The sequence below is a fragment of the Phoenix dactylifera genome, chromosome 3, assembly GCF_051530095.1.
Source record: "Phoenix dactylifera cultivar Ajwa chromosome 3, Ajwa_hap1_PhDact_Kaust_v1.1, whole genome shotgun sequence".
Taxonomy (NCBI): Eukaryota; Viridiplantae; Streptophyta; class Magnoliopsida; order Arecales; family Arecaceae; genus Phoenix; species Phoenix dactylifera.
Genome location: NC_143192.1, coordinates 8,345,117 through 8,359,816, shown reverse-complemented (window position 1 = coordinate 8,359,816; position 14,700 = coordinate 8,345,117). Strand labels below are relative to the sequence as shown.

Sequence of the window (14,700 nt, the reverse complement as noted above, 5' to 3'; positions counted from 1 at the left end):
AGAATAGTCATAATGGAAAGATAGAAAGCAGTGAAAGATAGTCTGTTGAAGAATCGGCCCCTGAAATCAATAAGTCAACTCATAGAATTTCGAGTCGACACTTGAATTGAGAGAGTCGACTCCACAAGCGCTACAGACAAAAGACAGAGCGCATCATAAATAGAAATAAGCTCGAGCTGACTCTTGAAGATCACAAGTCAACTTTTAAAATTCTTGAGTCGCCCCCAAAAATCTGCAAGTCGGCCCCTCTGCATCGGACAACTGTAACAAATAGTTTTTCTGCAAATCTAAATGGTTGTTTTTATCTTTCAATGGCTCTATTAACTGTCTAATGGTTAGAAATGTATTCCAACCATCTTCAAAGAGTATAAATGCATGAGAAGATCAAAGCAAACAGTAAGCTCAAGCACTACGAAGGAAAATCCACTAAGAGCAAGAAAGAAAGAAAATGAGAGAGCTTCAACGAGCAAATCATTCTTTAGAGCTTTCATTGTAAGTTGAAAGATAACATCCTTAACCTCAGAGAGTTGGTGAAGCACCTTCAAGAAGCATTCAAGTCAACCAATCTAGTATAGCTTCATTTATGGTTTTTGTATTTAGTCTCTTGGCGTTGTATTTATTATAACATCATTTAATTCTTTCTATCATTTGCTGTAATAAGTGTCTCGAACTAAAACTTGGGGAAAAGATCTGTCTAAACCTTAAGTTGGATAGTGTTGAGCCTAGAAAATGTGTAGGGTAGGTTTTGATTGTTTGGTTTGGAAAAACCAATTAGGTTGTCTGTGAACCTAGAAAATAATTGGTAAATCTTTTAGTTGATTGACTTAGAAAAATCAACTGGATTTGGTTGTAAAGCCAAAAAATAACTGGGTTGTAATTTGATTATATATTATAGTAAAATTTTCAAAAAAATCTTGAAAAATGGATGTAGGTGCAGGGGTTGGCACCGAACCACTATAAACTTCTTATGTTTGCCTTGTTTGTTTTTCTTATTTTAACATCTTATATATTTACATACTGCTTACTTACTGAAATCATTATTTATATGTTAAGCATTTAATTTCATTGCATTATTTATTTATTAGAGATTTTTTGAAAAACTTAATTTACTCACTGTACTTTTTTTGAAAAACTTAATTCACCCAGGAATTTATATAGAATTTTTCAAAAGTACAGTTATTTGAAATAATTCTAGCAATAATTTATGGTTATGAAAAATGCACAGATGCCATGATTATTCATGAGCTTTATAATATTATAAACTCATGCAGGACCTAATTTAAAGATACACAAAACAGATTATACAATTTTGAAAATATTTAATAAACAAAGTAACTGCAATCAATACAATTAATGTAATATTATATCAACATGACAGTTGTACGTAGCCCTATAAAATACATAATAATTCGTAAGCATATTATTATCATATCATCGTTTGGAAAACTAGTATAAACAATGAAAAAAATTAATTAAATCAAATCAGAAAATACGAGCCCATACGAGCATGAATGTATCGTGTATCTCAAGTGCCAGGCTTTTGCGCTCTAAACTCAATGCCACTTCTGTTCTCATAATTACCTCCTCTGACACTCTTAGCAGGCAGCAATGACGCCTGCGCGACACATATGTTTGACGCCTGCTCGACACATGTGCTCGACGCTTTAATTTCTGCCTATAAATAGTCAAACCGTAAAGCCTCGAGGTGGAGACCGAACCCCATTTTCCTGAAGCCCCACGTCAACGACAAGCAAAGAAACCAAACAAAAGTTCTTCCACCTCCTCATCCTCCCTCCGTCCTTCCCTTCACTCTTATTCATGACCATGCAGCCAAAAACAGCTCGAAACCAGAGGAGAGGAGAGGAGAAGCCGAGCAGAAGAGAAACACCCAAACTCTCTAATCTCTTCCTTATCTAAACTACCTAAAAAGCCAAGCAGGTACCCAAAACCTAGCCGGAACTCTAGAAATAGCTCTAGTTTAGACCTGCACCACTAACCTTCTTCAATGGCGGCGAAGGAGCTGCAGTCCCCGAGACATTAACTCGTCCTCTCCGTCTTCAATCTGAAGTCAGTCCGTAAGCCCCCCCCACCTCGCATTTACTTCTTCTCTCACTCACTCTGCCGTTAATAGTCTTTTACGTGAGAATCTCAAAAATCTTCTGCTGCCGCTTGAGGGTTTGAAAATTGATTTTGTTTTCTTTTTTGGAGGGCTTGTACTTGTCGGTCTCATTGAATATGATCTGAAGGGTTTCATTTCAAGTTTTCTGGTGCCTCGCAGTCGAGATCCCCAGCATTTAAAGCTCCCCGTCCGGCTATAAACATCCAAGTCTTGGATCCCCTTCTCTCTTTCTTCTGTTCTTCTCTCTACCCGGTCTTCCATCTTTATCCTTTTGGGATCTCTTATGTTTTGAGATAGATAGAGAGAGAGAGATAGAGGGAGGGAGAGAGAGAGAGCTGGTGGGGAATGGGAAGGGCTCCTTGCTGCGACAAGCAAGGGCTGAAGAAAGGCCCGTGGACTCCGGAGGAGGACAAGATCCTCGTCGACTACATCCAAACCAACGGCCATGGTAGCTGGCGCTCTCTTCCAAAACTCGCAGGTCTCCTTCTCCTCTTTCTCTTCTCTATATCTTTAAACTCCCATCTTTTCCTCCAACATCTCTCTTCTTCGTTCGCTTCAAGGATGAAGCTATAATCTTCGACAAAAAAATAAATAAATAAATGCAGCGATAGAACTTTCTATGAGGGCTATCAATCTGTTCGACAGCCGATTGCTAGACCGCATAGGAATTTCTATACGGATGCTCGGAGCACGGCGGTGGTATGGTCTCCCTTTTTTCAGCGGGTTCTCTCAAGCTCGGTCATGGGAGGCTGCTGAAAAACTGGCGTTTCTGTCAGTCTTATTTACTTCCCCACGCACTCCGCTCCAAAAAACCAAAACACAACGCGCTTTAAAATATTCCATCGTTCTCATCCACTCATACAACTCACTACTGTTTCCTTCCTTGTTACGTAAAACTCTTTCATTAAATGAAACGGTAAATTCCACTCTGAGAGCACAGTCGTGTCGCTATCTCATCTTAATCCATCACTGTCCTGAACTTCCTCCTCCTGTAATCAACGTCCATGAGCATAAATGCAATATTTATGAATGCATATGATGCAACATGATGGCCATTGTCGGTTTCTTTTTGGCGACACCTTCGTAGCGTTATGCGAAGGTGGTGAAGGTAACGTAATTGCGAGTGGGGCTAAAGCTTGGGCATTTGGTGGGTTTGGGGTTATAAATGCAGGTCTCCTTCGCTGCGGAAAGAGCTGTCGGCTCCGGTGGACCAACTATCTGAGGCCGGACATCAAGCGTGGCCCCTTCACTCCCGAGGAACAGAAGTCCATCATCCAACTCCACGGCATCGTCGGTAACAAGTATTACCATAAGAACTGAATACTCTTATTTCTTTCGGCAAAGCAATAAGTAGTTCGCAAGATAGGTGGGTCCGCTGCCTTAAATATTTGTGGTACTCGATCGCGTGGACTGCTATATATTTTTTTTTTTATAATCTCCTCTCTTTTGTTTCTTTCCTTTGTCCTTTACGCTGATTCGGTGTATTGCGTGTGTATCTGCTGCCGTCCAATCAATGATCTTCTTGTATAATTGTGGACGCAGGTGGTCCACCATAGCGGCCCAGCTGCCGGGGCGGACCGACAACGAGATCAAGAACTACTGGAATACCCACCTCAAGAAGCGCCTCCTACGCATGGGCATCAACCCCGACACCTACGCCCCCGCCGCGTCCCCGTCGTCGCCCGGAGGCGCCGGCGCCGGAGCTGGAGCCGGCGGTGGCGCTTCTTCGTCGTCGTCCGCCTTCCCCGCCACCCGTCATATGGCTCAGTGGGAGAGCGCCCGCCTCGAGGCCGAGGCCCGGCTCTCCAGAGAGTCTCTTCTCTTCTCCTCGGCTGCTTCCAGCTCCGCTGCGGCGGCGGCGGCGGTGGCGGCCGCCGCCGGCTCGATACACTCCGACAGCCCACACCCCAAGCCCGAGCCTGATTTCTTCCTCCGCATCTGGAACTCCGAGGTGGGCGACGCATTCCGGAAGCCGCTCTCTGCCCCCCGGGAGAGCTCCCCGATTGCCGGGTCCTCTCCGGAGTCGTCGTCCACGAAGCATAGCTCGGCGGTGACCGTCTCTCCGCCAGCGGCGGCGGCGGCGGCGGAGGCAGCGGCGGTCAAGGAGGAGCCTTCGATGGGGAGCAAGAGTTGCGTGGTGCGAGGAGGTGGTGGTGGTGGTGGGGATCATGGTTCGGCGGGGGCGGACTCGTCGGGGTCGAACGAGGTGGAGGACACGTCGGAGGAGACGGACCATTGGTACCTGAACTTCGTCGGCGACGAGCTGGGGCTGTTCTCCAGCCAGCTAGGTGGCTTCTTCTTCTCGAGCGACCTCCACGACGCGTCTCTGGACACGGCGTTCAAGTGACCGAGTTTTTCCGCCTTATCGTTTTCTTCCTCTTCCGTTATTCCTAACGGAGCAGTAGTACGTGGAGTAGGGGGGTTTATTAGCCGCCATCTTATTTATTAGTGCAATATGGTGTTATAATGGGAGCTCCGTTTTGATTAGCTGCTTGTCAGCCTAGGTTTTGAAGGGGTGTGTCACGTTGTCACGTTTTTTGCTGGGATTTTATTTTGGTTTCCAGCAGCTGTTCAAAACGTGAAAAGAATGCATGTTAGTATGATACAATATGGGTGTTGTTGCTGGTTGTTTTTTGAAATGGGTGATGATCCTGCTGTAACTATTGAGCTGTTCATACCTAGAAAACTTGATATTATTTTGCATATTTTTAGTTTGTCTTTAGAATTATCATGTACTGCAATTTTTTTTTTTTTTTTTTGGCTGAAACGGATGGATCATACTAAATGAATACAGCCAAAAAAAATAAATTAAAAATAAATAAATTTTGGAACACACCAAGCAATTCCTTACTCAATCCAAAAAAATATTGGTCAGGTATGAGCCCATCCAATCTGTTGCTTCATTCCAATCTCTCGACGTTATGCTTCCAATCTCTCGACGTATATGCTTCCAATCTGGTGCTGCTTCATTGCTCTCTCGACGTACATGCTTCGTGCGAAAGACCATCTCATTATAATTATAGCATCGATATATCTAAGTAGTGGGTGATAGTTGTCCTTACGTAAACTTTATCTTCAGCGAAGGGAGACACTGGAGAGACGCCATGTCCCATTTCGTTGTTTATTAGCTTCCGTCATTTTGCCCAACAGCTTCGCGAATCCCATATATATATATATATATATATATATATATATATATATATATATATATATATATATATATATATATATATATATGGATTTAACAGTAGTAACGTTGGGATCACGCAAAGAGCTGGATACAGTTGATCATATGACCTTCGAGTGTTGATCTTATCCGGATCATAGGTTTTTCAGGCATGCAAACTCACCTTAAATGACATTAATTTTAAGCTTTGATGCGTTTCAACAAGTTTGTAAATTATGGCACAGATGATAAAATTTTAGCAATAAGAAATATTTCTACGACATATTTGTGCTCATTAAGTAGACAAAGAAGCCTACAAAAATGAATCTTGGGATCGAATGTGGTGGAAGATTGAAGCCCATTCTTGGTTAATCCTTGCTGATCAATTATGAAGGCAATCGAGCAGTTAATCTTTAATGGCAGATAATGATGCAAGTCAAGATATCACATTGCATGCGCAAGCGAAACTTCTGTTCAGCAAAATTACAAGTCTCCTGAGTTCTGAGGGTAAGAAGTTAAATATATATGACTGCAATTAATGTGAGGAGTCCCATTGAAGGCTCTACGAAGTCATGTCACACTTCAAAATGCAGTTACACCAGTTAGTGACCGGTGCAATGTCCGATTGGTATTCGGTACAGTGACAAAATTGACCTATACAGCAGTATCCTGGAAGTTGCCGTTCCAATTAACTTTGCCTCTTTGTGAAATATCAATTCTTAGCTCAATAGTTTGTGTGGGGTAAGGAACTACAACAAGAGGCCCACTTCTACTGCTGGAGATAGTCACATATCACTGTTGCTCTTTAAGCAAAAACAAAAAGAAATATATTGATATTATGGGTTCAGATCCTCCTCAGTTCTAAATCTCACCATCCATATACTGTAGAATGGCCGGGATTTATAACTCCTATTCATCCACAAACCGGAATGGATAAGAAGATAAAGAGCCATCACTGCTTTAGATAAATCATTATATATATCAAGTATGTTTTAAAGAATCAATTTGAGAAATCAATATTGAATTTTTGAGGCAATTTTTTCTTTTTCATGGCTTGTAAGTCGTTATGCATGTTTGTAGCATAAACAAAGTCATGCCAAAGAGTTAAATTGACCTTCATTAATGGATGCTAAAAACGTTTTTGGTTTCCCACGTATGAATTTTTTCCTTTTTTGTAAATAATAAAGCAAGCATCTTCAAATTAGAGAGTAATCTAAAAATTTAATTGGGGGAACGCCTTCCAAGGTCCATCCTAGGAACTATGTTTCAAATGGAGAGCGCGCAATCGCTGGTCTATATCCGGATTTGCTTAAGAACATGCTTTTCTCTATCACTCAACATTTATATATTTGTGTAGTGAGATGAAGGCTAATTGATATATGCTAATTCAAAAGCTAAAATGGCCTAGAAGCTAAAAAGTAAATCGACATAGGAGCACAAATATTCTATAGTGCTTGTATTGCATCGTAATGTGTTGTATTATACTTCATGGCTGCTATCAGAAGATGGATGGATATCAGCAGTAATGGGGTGCGATATTGATAATCGTTCATCTCTTGATGGCAGCTATTAAATATGGTACATCACTTTACAGTACAATTTATGCGGATTCTGAGTTATCGACATGGATGCTGTAGAAGGAACTTGCTACTTGGATATGAAGCTGATCCCTTGAAAAAATTGACATGGCATTTGCAGGACCACCTCACTAATATCTATTATATTTTGAGTTAGTTTAAGGCCTTTAGCCAAGCATATGGAAAGACAAACTAATTTGCTTGCGATTGTTGGTCTCTAGGAAAGACAGCTCCACATCCTTTCTACATATTTGTTCATAATCTGTAATCCCTTGCAAGGGACACTTGCATTATAGATTATGTGAAGTATATAAATATGATGTCTTCAATTAAGAACTACGAGGTTTGTGACCCTTGGGAAGTTCTTGTGTTGCGTTCTTTATTTTTTTTACCTTTTAAATTGCCCCCTTCAGCTTATGAGTTATGTCTTGATGGTGCACATGTTCATAGCTTCGATGCCCTTAAAATTCATCATATTTTCGCAGCAAGAAAGGTTGGATGGTATCTGAAAACTGCTCATTGCGTAGGACATCACCAGAGATGGGATCTCTTCGCTTCCTACACTGCACTTTTAGCAACAGTCTCTGGTTCGCTATTAGATCTTATCCTGGTACCAAAGTTCATCAACCATCACTAATGTATCTTCTTTTTGGACAAGCTGGAAGTCTAAGCGAGTTAAGAAGGACTGGAGGAGGGGATGGGATCTATTGGTGATAGCTTTGTGCTTGAGACTATAGCAAGTAATTAAGGAATGCTAGAGTATTCCTAAGGAGAAAAGAATCCATTAACCAGGTGTTGAGAAAAGTTCTAGAGGAGTTAATGGCATGGGATGTATTTGTTCTTCGATAATGGCGAAAGAACATCAGCTGGTGGCCTCCAAGCTTGATGGACTGTTTCTTTTTTTTTCTTTTTTTTTTTGTTTTCTTCTTGTTCTCCTGCTACTTGATATGTATTATTTCTGTTTATATTTTTCAATAAAATTTCAGGTGCGCGCGCGCATGGGTGCTTTTTTCTTGGAGGGTCTGACCACCTCTTCATATAAGTTCGTTTGAATCAACCCTCGCATGAAAGTAAAGCGTAGCTCGATGATTCTAAGCTTGATTGAATCTTTTTGGTTGCTCCGATAAATTAGCGAATACTCAAGCTTTAACGATCTATTGCATACTTGCCTCCTGAAAATCATTACTTATATAAACACCCTCAAATCATCCTGTTTTTGTATGCATATCTTTCAGCTAGATTTTTGGCTGATAAAAGTAATAAATAACTAGTTTGAGAATCATTTCATTCTTACCCTTTTACATCAATACCACCATAATAGGATGATTTCAAAAGATAAGTTGGTCGAAAGTTCCAAGTCCAGATTCCCTCTAAAGTCTGAACAAATTATGATTGAAATAATATATCTTCTTCCATATACACTTCTCTCTTTAATATATATATATATATATATATATATATATATATATATATATATATATTCTACCATGTTCTTTATGCTTGAGTTGCCAACCTTCCTCCCATGCAACAGTTTGACCCATCTTTCAACGTAGGTTTAAAAATTTAAAAGCCCTGGTCCTCGTCAAGCACAGCGGTATTAAATGAGCAGTCGATGTCATCATGTGGGCATCATTTATTTCTGCGTGTTGTGAGAGAGAGAATGACATTAAATGCAGTGAGAGGAGAAGGAGCAAGGACGTCAAGCCGCGGGAGGCGCGTCACGACGTCCGGTCTCACCCCCTCCCGCCCACGTCGGAGTCGGACAGCGCACCGCCACCCGCGGCCCTGCGCCTGCCAGGCTTGTCCCTGCGAGGTCAGCCATGGGTGGCACCATTAATGGCGTCAAAGGGATATTAAATGCATTGTTACTTTTGGACGAACACAATAAATAGACCAGTATTTTCTAGATGCTGGACCATCCGTACCTCATGCAGTGCGCCACGTAATCACCTGGGTCCGGAGTTTATGACACCCGGCTGGCCAGAGCCCAGCCAGAAAGGCAAATGGTCCAAAGCTGTGGTGCAGGATCTAAAGCTTCGGATGTCCATGGCTCCTGCCAAACTGGTGTCGAGAGCTTTTCCCTTTTTTTCATATAAAAAAAGTTTTAGAAAAACAAACAAACAAACAAAAAAAAGGCTCTGGTCGGTGCTATCTTTCAGATGCTTGCCTGAAATTTCCAAACCGGCAGTGTCTTGAATATACTGTACAAGCAAAAGAAGAAGAAGAAGAAGAAGAAGAAGAAGAAAAAAGCTATCCTCATGCATGCCAACATCCATATTTGCTGCTATGAATAGGATTTGTCCGTCGACTTGCCGCATGAAAATGGAAGAATTACGTTCATATTATGCGAGCATTTCGAATATCGTGAAATGTATAATAATTTGTCCCTTAGACGCATATTCATTTCATGCCCGAGGACTGTATATCTTGGAGCATGACAAGAAAATATGCTTATGATCGAAGATTGCAGATCCTGCTTAAACTTTGCAGCATTTATAGAAGATAGCGTATTGCACCACATCATGTATCAGCAGTTAGAATGCCTGCAGGGATTTTAATGCAGATTCCTAGAATGCTGGCATTCCTTAAATTGATTAAAGTAGGTCATAATTAACCTAAAGTAAATCCTCAAAGTGATACAATCTCAATGCCGTTCCTTATAAATTTGAGTTCCGGGGTATTGCCAATCCCACCTGACTATAGTTAATTTCTCCTTTTGCTAAAATCACTTTTGGACTCCATTATGAAATTTAATGGAAAAGATAACGTGTTCTTCACTTTTTCTGTATGCATATCCTTCAATTTTGAAGATGTTGAAATGGATTCAGATGAAACAGGATATTTAGGGCTCAAAAAGAACATGAGCAGAGATTCGAGAAAATGAAAAGAAGAAATGGCATGGTACACACAGATTTATTTGGTTTGGCCAAAGGTCTACATCCATGGGTCGGAATGGAGCAGAGATTTTATTATAATTAAAAAAGAATGAAGTACAAAAGCAGGGATACGTCTCAACAAGATCCAAATCTCATTACACCTCGTCTCAAGGCACAATGAACTAAAGAGGATATTTTCTTGCCTTTTCGGGCTAACAGGTTCTAAGTTGCTATTTAACCTCCCTAATGCAGAAGTGTTTACGCTAGCATTTAACTTATTTGTTCAAGGCTAGGCTAGTTTATTCTGCAACCAAACCTATATATCGTTCTTATCATAAATTGACAAATTGTGGAAACCTAAATATAAATTATGTAAAACCTTGAGAAAAATTATTTTCATTCGCTCTTCAAGAATATAACTCTACACCTAGTCCATTCCTTAAGTATATATCATATGTTATGCGAAAATGCCTTAATCTACGGTCTACCTCTAAAATATTGTTCGGCGCCCGATAACCATGATAGAGGCCTATTTAATTGCATAGACCGATGCTGCCGGCAAAAGAGGTCGGGGCAAGCCACCATAGGAACCTTATCAAAGTGCAACATGTTGCGATGATAGTTTTACAGGTCTTTTTCCTTCTCTCTCCTCTTCCCACTTTCTTTATATCATAAAGGCAAAAAAAATACTTAGCTAGTGATTTCTACATTCTCAAATTATTCAAATTTTTCAGCTATCCAAGTTAGTCTTCAAATATTCTCGAGCAGTCAACTTGTCACACCCCAAACCCAATACCTAAGTTAGCCATGTGATATGGCCGCACACTCCTTAGGGCAGAGCCTCAGAGAATATGCAAGGCCTGAAGGAGCATGCACATAAGTTCTCATTATTATCTTTTCAAAGAAGCATATATATATTTATATATATCTCAATATAACCAATTATTCAAAAAGAATTTCTTATGTCATTTCATCTGTTTTCATTAACTTGATTTTCATATTTTTCATAGATTAAATTTCGGCTTTGGACTAACCAAGATCATGACACAGTCAAGACTGACAAAATTTCACGCGTAAGCCCGTGAGACTATCCCCATGTATTAGCCCATGGGTGTTATACTACGCTCAAGCTCGTGAAGGCTATCTCATGCATAAGCTCGTGGAGGCTATGCCCATGCATTGGCCCATAGGTGTTATTCCATGACGAGGTTAGTCCAAAACATATATTGTCTGTCTGATTTATATATTATTTTTGTCAAATCAGTTACCAATTATATAATCAAATTCAAGGTATCTTTGTTCACATAATTATGTTCTTAATATCTGATACATATAATAACTATACAAATATATTTGTATTGGAATATATCATATGTCAAATCAAATCTATCAATGCAAATTTAACGGTACAAACCAATGAACACACACACATATATGGTGATCGAGTACAGAAATTCTTACTTGTATCGCAATCCAATATAGCTACAATGCTATAGATCTACACCTAACATATCCAGTCAATTTAATATCAATATAACACCAACTTATCCCTTATCAATCACTCACTATATCAATGAATCAATCATTCAATAATTATTTAATTTTAGAGCTATAATATTTGAATCATCCATATTCTCTATTCTCTTTTGATTAAAATAAAGGGTTAGGGCCTTACCTCAATTTAGAAACTAGAGTGTAGAACTAGGTGAGCTTCTTCTTTTCCGGATGATTGTAGCCCCATACAAAACTAGGGTTTGAATATGAAAATAGATTCGTATATGAAGATATATAAGGCCAGCTAGATGACAATGCCCAATTATTCGAATCAGTTAGTCCAACATGACTCGATCGATCTAATTAAGAAATATATATCCAATTAATAAAAAGATAATAGATCAGGGGTTATTGATTATGGGTTCAATGGTAGCTCACAACAGTCGAGTGCATACCAGATAAGGTTGACTAGGTAGCAGTGTCCAACGATCCGGGTCAGTCCGCTCTGGCCAATCAAATTAGTCAATTCATGAAACAAGAATCAGACCATGGTATAGGTAACATAATAAAAACTAATGATGATAGAGTCTAACGGTACTTGGCAATAGTTGGGATAAGGCTAGTGTAACAGGTGGTCGCAATAACACTGGTCCAAGACCCTCTACTAGGGTCAACTTGGGTCCACAATAAAAATATCTGGAACCCTCCCGCTAAGTCCATAGAACCATGCAAAGAGAGAGAAACAAAGAAAGAGAAACAAAGAGAGAAAGAAAGAGAGACGAGAAGAGAGAGAAACCTCTCTTCTCTTATTCACGAGGAGAGGAGTTCATTTTCCCTTTTGCCTTCAATCAGAACTAAGGTAGCGAGGTTGACCCAGCCCCCGATGGCAGCGGTGGCCACCAGCGGCTCCTAGCTGTAGTCATCATCGGCAACGGTGGCTGGCCAACACAAGGAAGAGAGAGGAAGAAAGCGAAGCAAGGGGTGATCAATCTTGACCTAGCCCATGGATGATTTCACAGATCAACTGCCACACGTACTTAGTGGTCCTAGGCGGCGGCAAAACTCGGCCAAACCGGGCAGCCGACGGCGGCAAAGCTCGGTGGAAGAAGACCAAAATAGGGGTGCCCTATTTTGGATGAAATTCCGACGATTGCTAGCTTAAATCAAAGTGAACGAAGGCCAAAACACCAGAGAAGAAACAGAAGAAGATGAAGGACTCTTACCTCGGTCCAGTGAGGTTCTGACGACGTTCGGTGGTCTTGATTTCCAGCAAACACAATAATGGGCAACCGCGAGCTCAACAGAAAGAGGAAAAAGAACGAGAGAGAGAAAAGGAAGATTGTTCGAGGTGGAGGCTTTGGAGGGAGAGAGCTCTCACCCTGAGGTCTCGGCAAGTCAAGAACTCCGACTCCTAGTCAGAAATGCTGGAGGACAAGAAGAAGACTCCAACCAGAGTCTCTTCTCTGCATTGTGCCACATGCATGATTTGCCTTGGGCCTAGCCTATTCGGCCTGCCCACAAGGCCAAAGGTTGAGTTGCTGTATTTTTTCCTCTTAAAATAATTTTGTCCTCGAAATTAATTTATTAAAACTCAACTTTGAAAGTACTCAACTGTCATGTCATCCTTGAGCTCTCAAGTAGTCTCTTTCTCAGAGTGCATGCTCACAAGATTTTGACATAAAGAATCATGACGTACAAACTTATGGCATCTTAAAACTTGATCTTTTCCATCTACAATACGTAGCATGTTCTTTTGATTCCTTCAAAAGAAGACTAACATCCCAACCTTTGATTAAAACACCATAATCCTTTGCCCAAGAAATTAATTGCTCTTGATAACTTTTCACATAGAAATCAAAATCGACCAATTCTACTCTTAACAAAAATAGAAAAAGGCTTGAGTATTAGACTCACTTCATGATCTACAGCTTTCTTTCTTCTCTTGCTATGCTAATGATTTAACGATTAAACTTTTATTCCAAGAAAACCTTATGCCCTTTCAAATAGATAGATTAATAATGTTAGAGCTACGAGTAGGAGATCCGTGTCAAAACATTCCGGGTCCAAGCTGAACATTAGAACCATCAATCCATTAATGCTAAATTTGAAATGCCCAAAATTTTTCTAAGAGTTGCCAATAATAGAAGAACCTACTATGAAAATTGCAGGGCTACCTTTAGTAGCCAAAGAATCACAATATTCTCCTTCCTTAGGTCTTTCTACCATAATACCTTTTGGATCAAAGAATCAATATTTCTAACCAGTTTTAAAATAACTCAAACCACCACACTTCCGCTACGCACTTTGATTTGACCCAACAAATACTCTAAAGCTGCTAAATGATTTCTAACTAAAAAATTACTTTGTTTCAGGACTAAAAAAAATCCAAATTTCAAAATTTTAAGTAGAACTAGAGCAGAACCTCTAGATAAACTTGTCCTCAATTTATGTAAAGTATACTTAACATAACTAATCCTCAAGCCATTAGTCAAGTTTAAGGTCATTGCATAGTTTTCACAATCTTTTTAGAACCCAAATTATCTAGGTTTAATTTAAAGTGGATTAACATTGGATTCCCTTAGCAATTTGATTAGACAATCTAGATTTATCTTTTTTCCAAAAGAATTTACTCTAAATTCATCTTTGAGCTAATATCACTATAAACAAAATTAATTCTATTAACCTCCAAAATTTTCTTCATCAAGATCTTAATGTCTATCATTAATGCTATATGTGATAACTCATGTAAGCATTTCTATCAATATGACATTTTACAAGTGGCTCTATCAACAACGACAAAAAATCCTTACTTAAATCATAAACCTTTAAGTTTAATTTGACACATCAATAGTCTCCAATAATTATGAGAACGACCTAGTAGCCTAATCCAAATATGAAAATTCAACTTACTAGAATTCTCCACCAAGATGCATATTCTATGGCCTTAAAAATAAAACTAAATCCACTAATAGAAATACACCTCTCTCTCGTCTCTACCTTTCTCTCTCATTTTTCTCTTTCTCCTTCCTCTCGTACTCTTCTCTTTTCTCTCTCTAATCGATCCAAGTGATTGGTAGAAGGGATTTGAGGGATCTAGTGATAGACCTTTGTTGGACACTTACCGAAGGTCTAAGATGCTCATATCAACTATGTGAATTTTTTTTTACGATTGGATTTATTTCTATAAGAGAGAAGTCATCTGCACAAGAAGGCTTTAAGCAAGGTACACCATGCCCTGGTTTGTAGATCAAAGTATGGTATTATACCATTGTGTTGTGCCTATCTTCAGCAAATATAAGAATCCTTATACTTGATCATCTGTATATACTTGTTTATTGATTTGTATACTGGATTTGTATCGTGAGATTTGTATCGATGGAATTGATTTTGCATAAGATAATATGGGTTTTTATATAATGTTCGGTATGAGCATATTTATGTGTTTATTATGTGTGAGTATCCACTGTT

General features: G+C 39.5%; 1 protein-coding gene across 2 annotated transcripts; it reads left to right on the top strand.

The window, feature by feature from the left end:
* The first annotated feature begins 1,497 nt into the window (after positions 1-1,497).
* On the top strand, positions 1,498-4,824 carry LOC103710554 (transcription factor MYB17-like). Of its 2 annotated transcripts, none has more exons than XM_088717657.2 (4): positions 1,498-2,067; positions 2,279-2,597; positions 3,291-3,420; positions 3,662-4,824. In XM_088717657.2, the coding sequence occupies exons 2-4, from the start codon at positions 2,465-2,467 to the stop codon at positions 4,464-4,466; spliced, it is 1,068 nt and encodes a 355-aa protein (XP_088573783.1). In that variant the 5' UTR covers positions 1,498-2,067; positions 2,279-2,464; the 3' UTR covers positions 4,467-4,824. The 2 variants fall into 2 exon arrangements, with proteins under 2 accessions (XP_088573783.1, XP_038976621.2); XM_039120693.3 differs by having other exon boundaries at positions 1,498-2,075.
* The last annotated feature ends 9,876 nt before the right edge of the window (positions 4,825-14,700 follow it).